Genomic DNA, 14,309 nt, shown 5'->3' on the forward strand with positions numbered 1-14,309 from the left:
GCTGTAGTCCGGAGCCCGGAAGGCCAAAGGGGCGCCCAGGCGGAGCCCCTCGGCAGCCCCGACGGCGCCCTCCCTCCGCCTCCGCGCCCGGGGTTCCTCCCAGCGCCCCCTGCCCCGCTCCCGGTGGCGCTTTGCACATGCCCAGGGGCGCCGTCGCGGCTTACCTCGGGGGGGGGGGCGCAGGCGCTCCTTCCGACCGGTCCGGCCGAGGGGCGGGGCCTGGCGAGCGCCGGAAGAGCGCATGCGCTTCGCTCCGGCGCCCGGCGAGGGGGCGGGGCTGAGGCGCCCCGACGTCACGGGAGCGCCGGCTACGTCTGGCGTGACGCTCTTCCCGCGCCGGAAGTCGGGTCGGCGTGAGGGGAGTCGCGATGGCGAGGTTGGAGGTGCTGCGCGGCGGGCGATGCCTCCTCCGCCTCCTGGTCCGCCCGGGAGCCGCGGCGGCGGCGGGAGCAGGTGAGGGAGGCCGGGCCCTGGCCAGGCCCCAGGAGGCGGCGGCGGCGGCAGCTGCTTCCCTGGGCGCCGCGTGACCTCGCGCCCCCCGCCCCCTCTGACCCCGCAGGCCGCGCCAGGCCCGTCCCCGCCGCGGATCTGGCCCGGGGAGCCCCGGGGGCGGCGTCACAAGAAAAAGACGTCCAATTCAGGGGATGCCAACGCTTTTTTGGCCGGGCCCCACCTAAGCATCTCTCAAATCCTGATCCCCGTTTAATTATTCTCCTCCTCCTTATTATTCAAAAAGTGAATTCCTGTTCACGCGGAGGAAGCCTAAAAGGCCATTCACTGTTAATACAGTGGTACCTCGGGTTACAGATGTTTCAGGTTACAGACTCTGCTAACCCAAAAATAGTACCTCGGCTGAACAACTTTGCTTCAGGATGAGAACAGAAATTGCGTGACGGCAGCGGGACGCCCCATTAGCTAAAGTGGTACCTCAGGTTATGAACAGACCTCCAGAACGAATTAAGTTCTTAACCCAGGGTACCACTGTAACTCTTGAATTGCTACCCTTAAAAATCAGTTGTCTCCCATGGGGTGTGTACCCCACGTTGGGAACCACAGTTCGAATTCTCTTATGGGGTACGTCTAGAGAAAGCAGAGGCCAACCAGTGTATATTGAGAATCAAAGCAGCTAGTAAGCCTGATCTTCGTTAACAGAGAATAAACTGTTGCAACAGAGTTCCCTCCCTCCTTGCAAGGAGACAAGAGAGACCCAGAACAATGGCGTACAGGACTCTATAAAGACTTTTGAAATAGCCCACCCTGTAGTCCAAGACCACCCCCCAAAACATCATACATACATCACAGAAGGAGGCGGTCTGCAGCAGAAATTTGAGAGTATTGCTTCTCTCCTGTCTGCCAGGATACCTGATAATGCCTTACTTGATTGCTTTTTCTGGACAGTCTGTCCATTCTTTTGTGATGGTAAATACTCAGTTCCTGAATCTCCTACACGTATTGATAGTGTGCTCAGCTTAACAGATACTTGCCAGACTATGTGCAGGGAGGTGTAAGCCCCTACAGTCCAAAGACCATTGGAAAGCTGCTCCCATTTCCTTCCTCCTTACAGAGAAATATTTGAGGTCAATTTGGGAGAGTCAAAATGGCTTCAGGATTGCTCTCCAGTACCATTTCAGACATGTGGAGTATATACTTACGTATGTGCATTTGCCTTGTACATTTATGAACATTTATTCTATATTGGAGACCTTAGAATTCTTATAACAGCAGGTAGCATCCTCTAAAGCTCTGCGTTCAGAAGGGTCCCTGGGCCACCACCCAATGCTTCTTCCGTTTCAGGTCCAAGGGCCGTACTCCTGCCCCGACCGGCCCCTCTGCTGCTGCCTCCATGGCAGAGCTGGGCGTCCAGGAAGAGTTACAGCTCGCAAGCTGCCCAGAGTGACGAGGAGGCCCCTCCACTGCATCGACTGACCAGCAACCCCGAGGCAGTCCCAGGTCAGGCTCCCTCTCCCTTGGAGGCAAGCCACGCCCTGTCCTGGGCCCTGCTGTGGGGGGCAAGGGGGCAACCCTTTGCCGAGAACAGCAGCAGCAGCACCACTTTCCTCTCCTTCCTCTCCATCTTGCAGGTTCTGCCTCCAGGCACGAGTTTCAAGCAGAGACCAAGGAGCTGCTGGATATCGTCGCCCGCTCTCTCTACTCGGAGAAGGAGGTAGGCTGGCTGCTCCTGCCCTGGTGCATCCCAAGGGTCCTTTTGCAGGGCTGCAGCCAGCGCCTGCCACTGCCCATGCCTGCTGAGCTGGCTTGACTCTAACTACTCGTTGGGGGATTCTGAGCCCTGGTAGTGGCTGCCACCTTAATTTGAAGCAACTTCCCAAATGCAGACATTTGGAGAGCATCGCTGCACCCCTTCTGCAGTGGGTTCTGCAGCCGTCCTTGTACCTCTTAGGGAATATGGCTGGTGTAGCGCCTTGGCCAACATGTCTTCCCTCAAAGCTGCATACTCCATAGTCCGTGGAGCTTCTCTGAAGCCCTCCAACTCCTGGGAACTGCAAGGACCAGAACAGGCTCCCAGGAAAGGGAGTGAGTTGAAGGGCTTGAGGAGTCAGACCAGGCAGTGCAGTGTGCTTGCAAATCCAGGGTAGCTCCAACAAATTTTTCATGTTGGTGACACACTTTTTAGATGTGCATCATTTCACGACAGAGCAGTTCAGTTTTACTAGCAAACCGGAGGTTAAACTAACCCCTTTCCAGCTCTGGGATGAGTGTAGGAAGCATTCACGTGACATACCTTCTTCTTCTTCCTTGGCGATCCCTCGTAGCTTGTCTTCCATGAACACGGTTTTAACAGTGAGTCCGTAAGGGACTGTGGAGGCCAATTCTGGATCCACACGTCCTTCCACAGTGGGGACATTGGATTCCGGGTGGGAGTTGATCACGGAGTGGATTTGCCAAGCATGCCTTCCTCCTAGCACATTTCTCCCTTGTGTCTTGAGTTCGAGTGTCTTCAAAGCCCATGACACCTTTGATAAAGGCTGTTCTCCTGTTGAAGCACTCGCAGGCAAGGGTTTCCCAATCCTTGGTGTTTATACTACATTTTTAAAGATTTGCCTTGAGACAGTCTTTAAACCTCTTTTGTTGACCACCAGCATTATTGCAGCTGACACACTAACACATCACAACACACTGTTTGGAAAGCTCTGCTCTAGGCGATGCCTGCGGCTACAGTGTGTGGAGTCTCCCCTGCCTTTGGCTAGTGGGGGTGGAAGGCATGACCCACTTCCATCTGGGATGGGGCGCTGCTCCACACTCGAGAGCCACTCCCCTGCTGTCTCTGTGGTGCCCATTTGCATCAGCGTGGCCTCTCCCTGCAGGTGTTTATCCGAGAGTTGATCTCCAACTGCAGTGATGCTTTAGAAAAATTGCGCCACAAGCTGATGTCCAAAGGGGAGATCCTGCCAGAACTGGAAATCCACCTTGAGACAGACTCCAAACAAGGAACCATCACCATCCAGGTACTGCTGCCAAGTGGATGACTTGCGCTGGAACTCCCCAGACTTCTCTATTTGTTCCTACTCCTTGGCCAGGGCTGCCAAGGAAGGTCTCTGGACCGGAGAGATTTTGCTGCCTCTGGCCCAAGGGGGACTGGTGTGGGGATTCTGCCTAGCTTGAGACGTGGCCTTGGCCACAGCTACCCAATGAGCTTGGTGTCTGGTGGGATTTGGCCCTGACTTAACTTCTGACCTTGGGCTGGACCCCATAGACCAACCTGCTGGTGCTTTGCTCAGATCAGAGCTGATCTTTCATAAACAGATAGAAACAACGCGGATGCGGAATGTCTCTCTTGCCCGAGTCTGTGCAGATGGGGGAGCGTTGCCCTCCCTATCCCAATGTGGGGGCCAGGACATGACACAGGTGTCATTCTCTTCCCTGCAGGACACAGGCATCGGGATGACCCAGGAGGAGCTAATCTCCAATCTTGGGACCATCGCCAGGTCTGGCTCCAAGGTAACGGGGCAGGAGGGTTTTGGGCAGCGGGTGCAGGCTCTGGGGGTGCAGCTAGGCTTGCCACAGTTCCAGGGCGGAGCAATCCCTGAGGCTACAAGGAGAGGGGGCACTGGCACCTGGCGTGTTTGTGACCCCCCTTTGAGTTGTTGGGAAGTGGCTAGACATCTGTCAGGGCAGCCTGGCTGCAAGCAAGGGGCTTTGTGTTCACAGGCCTTCCTGGACACGTTGCGGAACCAGGCGGAAGCCGGCAGCAGGATCATTGGCCAGTTTGGAGTGGGCTTCTACTCGGCCTTCATGGTGGCGGATCGGGTGGAAGTTTTCTCACAGTCAGCAGAGCCAGGCAGCCCTGGGTACTGTTGGCACTCGGATGGGTAAGTGGTGCTCCCGAGGGACCTGGGTAAGCCTGGGCAGCAGGCAGGAGGAAGTGTAGGTTGCGGGCAGAAATCTTGGATTTTCAAAAAATTATTTCAGATTTTTTCAATTTAAATTGGATTTTTAAAATAAAATGCTTTTGGAGGAAAAAAATCTTTCTAAAGATAGTATTCTATTTAAGTTGCATTATAGTCCATACTAAAACTCAGTCTAGTGTTGTTGGGTTTTTTTGGGAAAATTGTTTAACCACATCAGTTAACAAACATGGATATATATACTGTAGTGTTATTGTTTTAGTTAAATAAAATGTTCAAATTGTTATTAAGGAAACGGTTTTCTAATCCTAGTTCTGGGACATTTGAGATCTCGGAAGCCTCTGGAGTTCAAACAGGGACGAAAATAATTCTCCACCTCAAGGAAGACTGCAAGGAGTTTGCCAATGAGGAGCGTGTCAAAGGTGATCGCCCTGCACTTGGGTGGGGTTCCCAGGGTGGCTTGGTGGGGGTTGGCTTGGGGAGTGTGTGGCTTGGGGGGGGGGAAAGGCTTTGCACCTAGAAGCTCCCAGTTTCGGTCTCTGGCAGCATCTCCTGTGAAGACCAAGACTCCAAAGAGCTGCCACCCAAAGCGGGCAGTTAATGGCTCAAGTTGGACCATTGGCATGGCGTAGGTTCGCTGTCACTGGCTTCTGGGCTTGTTAAGTGCCAGGTTGAGAAGCGGGGGCTGGGGGAGGGGGACTTTCTGACCCCTTCCGGCCCTCCATGTGCAACATACCTGTGGTGGACCTCAGTGTGCTCACGGTTCTGCCTTCCAGGATCTCCACAGCATCCAGCGCTGCCTTTCCTTTCCTTGTGGGCTGGTCCACCGTGTTTCTGGGCTCCCCTTGGGTGGGTGGACCAGTGGGCACCTCTGGAGTTTGGGTGTCTTAGGGCTGTTGACTAAGGTTTATCATCAAACCCCTTTCTTCCTTCCACTAGAGGTCATCACAAAGTACAGCAACTTTGTTGGCTACCCCCTCTTCCTCAACGGTCGACGTGTCAACGCTATGCAGGTAAGGCGGCTGCAGACTTGTACTGCTTGGGCCCCAAACATGCAGAATAATAATAATAATTTTTATTTATACCCCGCCCTCCCCAGCCAAGACCGGGCTCAGGGCGGCTAACACCAGGTATAAAGACAATTGATTAAAATACAACTTAAAAACAAGATTAAAGTACAACATTAAAATGAAGCCTCACGGTCCTCTTCCGCCCTGCTCAGAACAAGGTGTTGGTCAGGAGGAGCCGGCTCTTAGGAAAGGCTCCAGGCCAGAAAGCCCTGCCTGGGATTTTGCCTTCGCCCTGGGCTTTGTGGGGGTCCTGTGCAAGTGGCTCTGAGGAGCAGCCCCCCCCCCCCCTGGAGCACAGGGGCAACATTTGCTCTCTCCTGTGAGTTGCCAGAAGGACAGTGGAGGATGCTTCTCAATGCTGGGTCCTCTTCCCATGGCCTTTTAATTTCAGGGTGGGGTAGTGGCTTGGAGAAGGTTGCCAATGCCCTCTTAGTCCCACGCTTGGTCCGCTTTGGGGGCAGGAGAATTATTCTGTGCTCCTCTTTGCTATTCTGCCTGGAGCCTTGGGGTGTTTTGGGCTTGCCTCTAGACCAAACTCCTTCTGGCAGCAATGGCATTGGCTGTCCCTTGTGCCCTCTGAATGCCTCAGCAGCCTCTGCCCCCCTGTTCCCCCTCCCTCTGCGCAGGCCCTCTGGACCTTGGAGCCAAAGGACATTGGGGACTGGCAGCACAAGGAGTTCTACCGCTTCATTGCTCAGGCCTACGACGAGCCGCGCTACATCCTGCATTACAAGACAGACGCGCCTCTCAATATCCGCAGCATCTTCTATGTCCCAGAGGCGGTGAGGGCCCTGGGGGTACCCCCACTGCCTTCCAGAGGCACGGAGGGGTGGTGTGCAGGGGGGGCAGCCCCACCCCAGGAGAGAGGTTGAGCCGGGTCCCTCCTCCCTGGCAGAACATCCGGTTTCAACCTGGGCAACCCAGTCAGATGGGTGGGGTAGAAAGAATAACACCATTATTATGACTTCCTGTGCCTCTAGAAGCCCTCCATGTTTGACGTCAGCCGGGAGCTGGGCTCCAGCGTTGCTCTCTACAGCCGCAAGGTCCTTATCCTGACCAAAGCCACAGACATCTTGCCGAAATGGCTCCGCTTCCTGAAAGGTAGCCACCCTCCCCTTTGCAGGTGCCCTGGGGCGGGCAGGGGGGTTGCTTCTGGGCCACAGCTCCCCCTTGCCCCCTCCTCCCCCTGACGCTGCCCCTCCCTCTGTTTGGTGCAGGAGTCGTGGACAGCGAAGATCTCCCTCTGAACCTCAGCCGGGAGCTGCTCCAGGAGAGCGCACTCGTCAGGTGAGCTACCTGCGGGCCGTGTCCGTGTGTCTCCCTCCAGCCCTGGGGCTTTCCTGGAAGCGATTCTGCCGTGGCCTCCAAGGGGGCACGTGAGGCTCCGCTCACTGATCCACCTTCCCCCAAGGCAGGCTGTTGGTCTGCCCTGCCCAGTGTCGGCTGCTCTGACTGGCAGTGGCCCTCCAAGGTTCCCCTTGTTGGGATTCACAGAATGCTGTGTGAGATAGTAAGTCTGCAGGCTGAGTTTGCTAGCTGATGCAGCTGGCTGGATGCAATCAGCCTGCAATACTTTCTATGGAAGTGCTGGGTCAGAATGCTGTCAGTTGATTGGCTGTCCTTGGTTTAAAAGGGAAACCTGGCCAGCAGTAAAGGTGGTGGTGCAGAGGAGTGTGGTCAGAGAGAGAGAGAGATAGATAGAAAGGTCTTCCTATTTGTCTTAAGGTGCAGCCAGGTACTCTGACTGTATGAACTGCTTGTGTATTATAGCCTGTAGATATTTGTATATAGAGCTCACAATAAATATACTGCACTGAAGAACCTGGAACTCTGAGCATTTCTGCTAAAGCACCACGGAGAATTCACCCCTTTCCTTTTTTTTTTTTTTTACAAAGTAATAATAAAAAATAAGAATAAACCACTGAGACCATTCCATTGTAACTATCCAACCTCCCAAAATTTCAACACCTCTTGCAATGGTTTGACTTTCCGTTCTAACAGTACAAATTATACAAACACCCTCCATATCTCCTCAGAGTCATTTCTCCTGAGTATTCCCTATCTTACCTTAATGGCACATGGTAATGTATCATTAATAGCTATATTCCACACCTCTTTATACCATTCTTCTATTTTATATTCTGTTTGCCCCTTCCACTTCCTAGCTGTAATAACTTGCGCAGCTGTCAATAAATTTGTGAGCAAGTCCTTCATTGCCTGCAATCCTTCCACCCCATCGTAAATTGATAACAGGGCTACCTCTGGACTTTCGGTCAGCTTTAACCCAGGGATTTCTGTTACCTCCTTAGACACCCTTTGCCAGAAAAAACGAGTCCCCCTTTCCTGCCTGCTCCTTTGGGCTGGGTCCTGGCAACCTTCTCCTGCAGGCCTGCTCCCTTCTTGGTCACCAGAGGGCAGGGATTGGGGCCCTCCCAGTGTTGCTGTGACTCCTGCTCCCATTAGCCCCGGCACCTGTTGTGGCTAATGCCAGGAATTGGGATCCCAGCAGGCAGAGCTGTGATTGGTCGAATGCTTTTGGGAGGCTTCTTGGTCACAGAGCAATGCCAACTTCTTCTATTTTTTATAAATATAATATTTTATTGGTTTTTAAACATATCATTTTCAACAGTAATTAAACATATTTTTACATCTTATTCAATTATTTTTACTTCCATCAGTCCTGTCTGAAAATTTTCCAGTCTAATCTCATAGTATGCATTTCTTATTTTCCTTATTACATTTCAAACTCATAACCAATATCTCTATCTTTTTCTACTTTGTAACACTTCGTATATTTCTCCTTACAAAACTTCTTGTAGTCCTACTAGCGTGATTTGTTTGTTACAATTGCTCTTCAAATAGTTCATATACTTCTTCCAATCTTCTGTAAATCTCTGGTCCTGCAGGTTTTGAATCCTTCCTGTCATTTTGTCCAATTCTGCATAGTCCATTAATTTTGCCTGCCGTTCTTCTTTCGTCGGAATTTCTTCAGAGCAATGCCAACTTCACTTAGATTGCACATGGCACCTAGGCAAATCTTATGGTGAAGGGGGGAAAGAATAGAAACCCCCCCTCCCAGCCAGAGGTGCTTCAGCCCATCACTGTCTGCAGTCTTTCCTCCGCTGCCTCTCCTGCCCCTCTTTTAATCTTTGGGGCTTCCTGGCACTTATCTCTCTCCCCCCCCCACCATCTCCCTGATGTTGGATGTTGTCCTGCAGGAAGCTCCGGGGAGTCTTGCAGCAGAGGCTGATCAAGTTCTTCATTGAGCAGAGCAAGAAGGACCCCGAGAAGTATGCCAAGTTCTTCGAGGACTATGGGCTCTTCATGCGTGAGGGGATTGTCACCATCGCTGAGCAGGATGTCAAGGTGTGTTGAGATGATGGGCGAGGTTTATTCTTGCCAAGTATCAAGAGGGAGGTGGGAAACCGGGTGTGATGCCACCTACTTCATTTATTTCATAAAATTTGATTGTAAAACACACCCTCGAAGCGGTTTACTTGGGCAGTGGATGCCCTGGTGAAGGGTGAGGTGTCTGCCTCCTTTGCCCTCTGACTGACTGGACTCTCCTTCGCAGGAAGACATAGCAAAGCTGCTTCGCTATGAGTCCTCGGCGCTGCCCGCTGGCCAGCTGACCAGCCTCTCGGACTACGCCGGACGCATGCAGGCCGGCAGCCGGAACATCTACTACCTGTGCTCTCCCAACCGCCACCTGGCCGAGCACTCGCCCTACTACGAAGCCATGAAGAAGAAGGACGTGGAGGTGAGCAGGAGAAGCAAAGCCCCAGCCGGGGCCTGTGGGAGCCCCTTTCCCAGCAAGTGCTTTGGGGTTGGGCACCAGGAGCAGAGGAGGAAGCCCTGTGCCCGGGGTGGTGGTGGTCATTCCTCCCTTCCTTGGAACTGAGGACACCCCCCCCCCATTTGGGCCCCACAGGTGCTCTTCTGCTATGAGCAGTTTGATGAACTGACCCTCCTGCACCTCCGGGAGTTTGACAAGAAGAAGCTGATGTCTGTGGAGACGGATATCGTCGTCGACCACTACAAGGAGGAGAAGTTTGAGGAGAAGCACCCAGGTGGGCTTCTGCTCTGCGGCAGGAAGAGGGTGTGAGCCCTTTTCAAGCAGAGTTGGCTTCCTAGCTTGGAGGAGGTGGGGAATCATCTTGGAGGGGTGGGAATACCCCAGGAGGCGTCCCAGAGGCTGGCCTCTTGTCGGCACTCCCCACCCTCTCAGGAAGGACTTTGTGGCTGTGACTGAGGGGTTTCTCTCCTCTTCCCCCGCCCTGATCCATCCCACTGTGTTCCTCCTTCTCCACCTCCTTCAGCAGAAGAGTCTCTGAGTGCCTCGGTTGCAGAGGAGCTCCTGGCCTGGATGAGGAATGCACTTGGCCCACGGGTTGCTGCCATCAAGGTGAGGGTCCGGGGCGGGGGGGGGGGCAGGTGGGCAAGTAATAATTATAATTTCAGTTTTTATACCCTGCCCATCTTGTTTGGTTTCTCCAGCCACCCTGGGTGGCTTACAGCACATGAAACATTGTAAAACATCAGACACAAAACATTTCTCGATACAGGGCTGCCTTCAGATGTCTCCTAAAAGTCAGATAGTTGTTTAATTCCTTGACATCTGGTGGGAGGGTGTTCCACAGGGCAGGTGCCACCACTGAGAAGGCCCTCTTCCTGGTTCCCTGTAACCTCACTTCTCGCAGGGAGGGAACCGCCAGAAGGCCCTCGGAGCTGGACCTCAGTGAATGATGGGGGTGGAGACGCTCCTTCAGATATCCTGGGCCAAGGCTGTTTAGGGCTTTCAAGGTCAGCACCAACACTTTGAATTGTGCTTAGAAACGTACTGGGAGCCTATGTAGGTCTTTCAGGACCGGTGTTATGTGGTCTCGGCCGCTCCCAGTCACCAGTCTGGCTGCCGCATTCTGGATTAGTTGCAGTTTCTGGGTCACCTTCAAAGGTAGCCCCACGTAGAGCGCATGGCAGTAATTGAAGCGGGAGAGAACCAGAGCATGCGCCACTCTGGCCTGAGTGGGAGGCCTGAGTTTGCACACAATCTAGGGAGAACACCTTGAGGGCTTGGGTCTCGGGAAGCCCCCTGGCTGGGCCTGGCAGGACTTTGGGCTTCAGTGAGGCCTTTCTAGGAACGGGCGTCGCTGGGAGCTGTTTCTGCGGCCACAGTGTGACCTGTCAGGATGGTGATGCCTGTGTGAAGGGCTGAGAGCATAAATGACTGGAAAGGGCTGTTGTGGGGGATCTGGGCAAACCCATGTACCGGCCTGGCATTTCCTCTCAGCAGCCGGGGGGTTGGCTTGCTTCCTGGGGCCTGGTGGGGAGGCAGGAGGGGCTGCTAGCCTTGACCTCACCCCCCTCCTTCCTGCTGCCGTACAGGTGACTCCCCGCCTGGAGATGCACCCGGCCATGATCACCGTGCTGGAGATGGGTGCTGCCCGCCACTTCCTGCGGATGCAGCAGCTGGCCAAGACCACCGAGGAGCGAGCTCAGATCCTTCAGCCCACGCTGGAGATCAATACCGGGTATTGGATTTGGGGGTGGGCGGGGGGGACAGGCAGAGCTGGACCTGGGGGAGGGGGAATCCCTGGACATGATGCACTGGGAACTGCATTGTCGCCCTCACATCCTGCTTTCAGACGCCTCCTTATGGGGCCTCTGCCAGGGCTCTCCTTGGGGAGGGCAGAGGGGCTGGGCACAGGGGGAGAGGGGGCTTCGGGGAAGGAAGCCCATGCGCTCTGCCTGCTGCAGCACTCAAGCTGCTCCTTCGTCTTCCCTTGCTAGGCACGCTCTGATCAAGAAGCTCAACCAGCTCCGTTCCAGCCAGCCAGATCTGGCCCTTATGCTGCTTGACCAGGTGAGCTGGCTTCTGCTTCCACCTCAGGGGAGAAGCCTAGGCACACAGAGGGGCACATGGACTGCCAGTGTCTCGTCATGCCCTCAGGAGAGCAGTGGAAAGGGGTGGGGGAGGCATCCAGTGCCTTTGCAATGTCTGGAGCTGAAATAACTGGCACCTGCACAAGCAGGGAACAGTGTAACCCCCTGCCACCCCCACGTGGATTCCTTGGGGCCTTTCTGAGAGCATTTGAGGGGTGGGCAGAAGAATCATAGAATTATAGTTGGAAGGGGCCAAGCGGATCATGTAGTCCAACCCCCTAGGAGAGCAGCTATTGAGGGAAATGCGCCCCTCCTGTCATGTTTTCCTTGCCCACTCCTGGCTGGCATTCAGAGCAGAATCCCACCTCTGTCCATTGGTGCTCCTGCTATACCCTGGGACACAGTAAGCCAAGGTAGCCCCCCTCTACCCTGACCCGCTTCATTGTTCCTTCCTTCGCTGGCAGATCTACGACAACGCCATGATAGCAGCAGGCCTGAATGATGACCCTCGGCCGATGGTGAACCGGCTGAACGAGCTCCTTGCCAAAGCCCTGGAGAAGCACTGAGAGTCCTGCCTGGAGCAGAGCTGGGGCAGTCCTGCCTGTCTTCAGAGGGCTTCTTGGCCTGGCTTGCCTGCTCTTTTGGCGAGCTCTTGGCCTGGGCTCCCACATCCGGATCGTGGCCCGTTGGAAAGAGCAGAGGGGCCAGAGTTGAGCCACCTGGAGCCATGGTCCTTTATTTCAAAACGTGTGTTTGCGCAGCCGGCTGTCAGGGTGTGTGTTTCTGGACTTGCCTGCAGGCTGCGTGTGTTGGCAGTACCTCTAAGTAAAGACTTTTTAACCCCCAGTTCTGAAATGTATCGCCCTGCTTTTATTCTGAGCCTGTCTTTGAGTGCGTGGTTCTTGGATCCCTTCTACAATGCGCACTGGAAGAGAGTGGCTCTGCACTGTTCACAAAACGTACTGGCAATTAGGACCAAGTGCTTCTAAGCATGCTCAGAGCTCCCCCCCCCCCCATGGCAGATTCAAGGAGCCAATCTTTTCCTGCAGCAGTGAGTTCCGCAGACTTAGGTTGGAAGGTCAAACAAGAGTACAGCCAAGAAATTGAAGCAAATCAGCGGCCAAGAGGCCTGATCTTTATTGTTGCAACAAGACTCCCAGCTACAACACAGAAGCAGAAATAAGCCCAGATCAATGGGTTACATCTGTATTTCAAAGTTTTCGAAAGTTTCCCATAATACATCTCAGAATGCATCATCAAGACATCATAGATATGTCAGAAAAGGTGTGGTCTCGGGTAGAACCTGAGATCCAGGCATGCCCCTGTCACTCAAATGTAGTCTCTTACACTTACTCCATCACAGTACAAAGGAAAGCATTTACAGTTTCCAGGTCCCGGAGTCAAGTCAAATACACCTCTTTGTCTTGACCATCCCACTAAGGGGTGGGTAGTAGGCATTGTGATTGAGATGGCGATCTGTCTGACACTCTCGGGGCAGGATATCACCCTTATACCTCACTTCCCTGGATCCTAAATGCCATTGGAACTGAGAAGATTGATATGAGTGATTTCCTATGAATTTCATTCTCTCATTGATCCACTACATGGATACAGTTATCAGCGAATTGCTACATTTGGCATTGACACTTTCCCTGTTTTCCTTTGTTGGAGTCTCAGGCTCCTGAGCTCAGCTCCCTTTGCGGATGCAGAGATGTCGCTGTTATTTTCTCTTGAGGATTTGCTTTGACAGGTGAAAGGCAGGGAAATGTATGTGAGTGAATGGTTTGGTGACGTGCAGGGGAGACTCCTCACGGTGTGTGTGTCGGGGGTCTCTCACTCCCCCTTCCGGTTTTCTCAGTCGCTGTGCATTGCAGAAGGGGCAGCGCTCCAGCCCGGGTGAAGAAGGGGCTTGGCAGAGCTCGCCTGGCCCTTGGCCACACCAGGCAGCTGCCTCCTTGAGGGGCAAGTCGAGCGGCCAGACTTCTGCCCAGAGGGAAGCCTCGGCCGCCCTTGGACCTGGGCAAGAACCGGCCGGGGGTCTGGAAGGGGAGACGAGGCCGAGGCCATGGGGAGGGATGCACCCGCAGAATGCTAGGAGTGGGGTCCCAGGGTCATCTAGTCCAATCTTGGGTCTCCCGCAGTTTTCGGACTACAATTCCCATCATCCCTGGCCACTGGTCTTCCTAGCTAAAGATGATGGGAATTGGAGTCCAAAAACTACAGCGTCTCGTCTCGGTGGCGTCATCATCCGGCGCAGCGGTGGATCCGCCCATCGGCTCCCAGGCCGGGTCCCGGCATGCTCCGCGCCGCCCCACCCGGCGCCTCCGGAACCCGCTTCCGCTTCCCAGCCCGGCCGCTCTCCGCTCTGCGTCTCTATGGCGAGTCCTCCGGCCGCGAGCAGCGCATGCGCGGTAGCCACTCCGCCGCCCATGGGCGACTCCGAGGACGAGTTCCGGGAGTCCCGCCGCGGGCGCCTCAAATTGGCGGGGGGTCTCCGGGGGGGTCGCCGCCACCGCCGCGCGCCTCCCCCTGCTCCTGCCCGCGGGGACGAGGCGGAGGCCCCCGGGAAGACCCAGCATGGCGGAGAAGGGGCGTCTGGACTCCCCCCCGCTTCGCATATTGGTATGACCCGCTTCCTTTCTCTTCGCTCAGGCGGGTCGTACCAATAAGCGCTGCGGGGGGGGGAGGCGTGTGTCAGCCTGGTTCTGGGGGTTCTGGTGGGTTGGGGGGGCTGGGGGGGCAGCTCCTCTCTTTGCAGCAGCACATGGAGCCCGCCTGGTTTTCCCCTCCAGGAGCGGGAGACGCAGCAGCAGAGGAAGGAGGAAGATGCCGCCGCCCCGGGCAGGGGCAGCCGGAGGAGGAGGAGGAGGAGGAGGAGCGTGCCAGGAGGCCGCCCGCTTGCCAGGACGGTCAGTTTCCTGCCCTGGCTCAGTCTTGACGTGCTGGGGGTGGGTGTTGGCACTGGGCAGATCCTTCACCCCCAGCTCAG

General features: G+C 54.9%; 1 protein-coding gene across 2 annotated transcripts; it reads left to right on the plus strand.

Annotated features, from left to right (window-relative positions):
* Positions 1-311: 311 nt before the first annotated feature.
* TRAP1 (TNF receptor associated protein 1) lies at positions 312-12,166 on the plus strand. Of its 2 annotated transcripts, none has more exons than XM_081170349.1 (18): positions 312-453; positions 1,795-1,950; positions 2,082-2,164; positions 3,327-3,467; positions 3,889-3,960; positions 4,171-4,331; positions 4,680-4,789; positions 5,307-5,380; positions 6,064-6,219; positions 6,418-6,538; positions 6,655-6,724; positions 8,656-8,803; positions 9,012-9,197; positions 9,369-9,507; positions 9,757-9,842; positions 10,823-10,968; positions 11,228-11,300; positions 11,785-12,166. In XM_081170349.1, the coding sequence occupies exons 1-18, from the start codon at positions 369-371 to the stop codon at positions 11,884-11,886; spliced, it is 2,109 nt and encodes a 702-aa protein (XP_081026475.1). In that variant the 5' UTR covers positions 312-368; the 3' UTR covers positions 11,887-12,166. The 2 variants fall into 2 exon arrangements, with proteins under 2 accessions (XP_081026475.1, XP_081026476.1); XM_081170350.1 differs by having other exon boundaries at positions 9,760-9,842.
* The last annotated feature ends 2,143 nt before the right edge of the window (positions 12,167-14,309 follow it).

This window comes from Podarcis bocagei (genome assembly GCF_964188305.1).
Source record: "Podarcis bocagei genome assembly, chromosome: 14".
Taxonomy (NCBI): domain Eukaryota; kingdom Metazoa; phylum Chordata; class Lepidosauria; order Squamata; family Lacertidae; genus Podarcis; species Podarcis bocagei.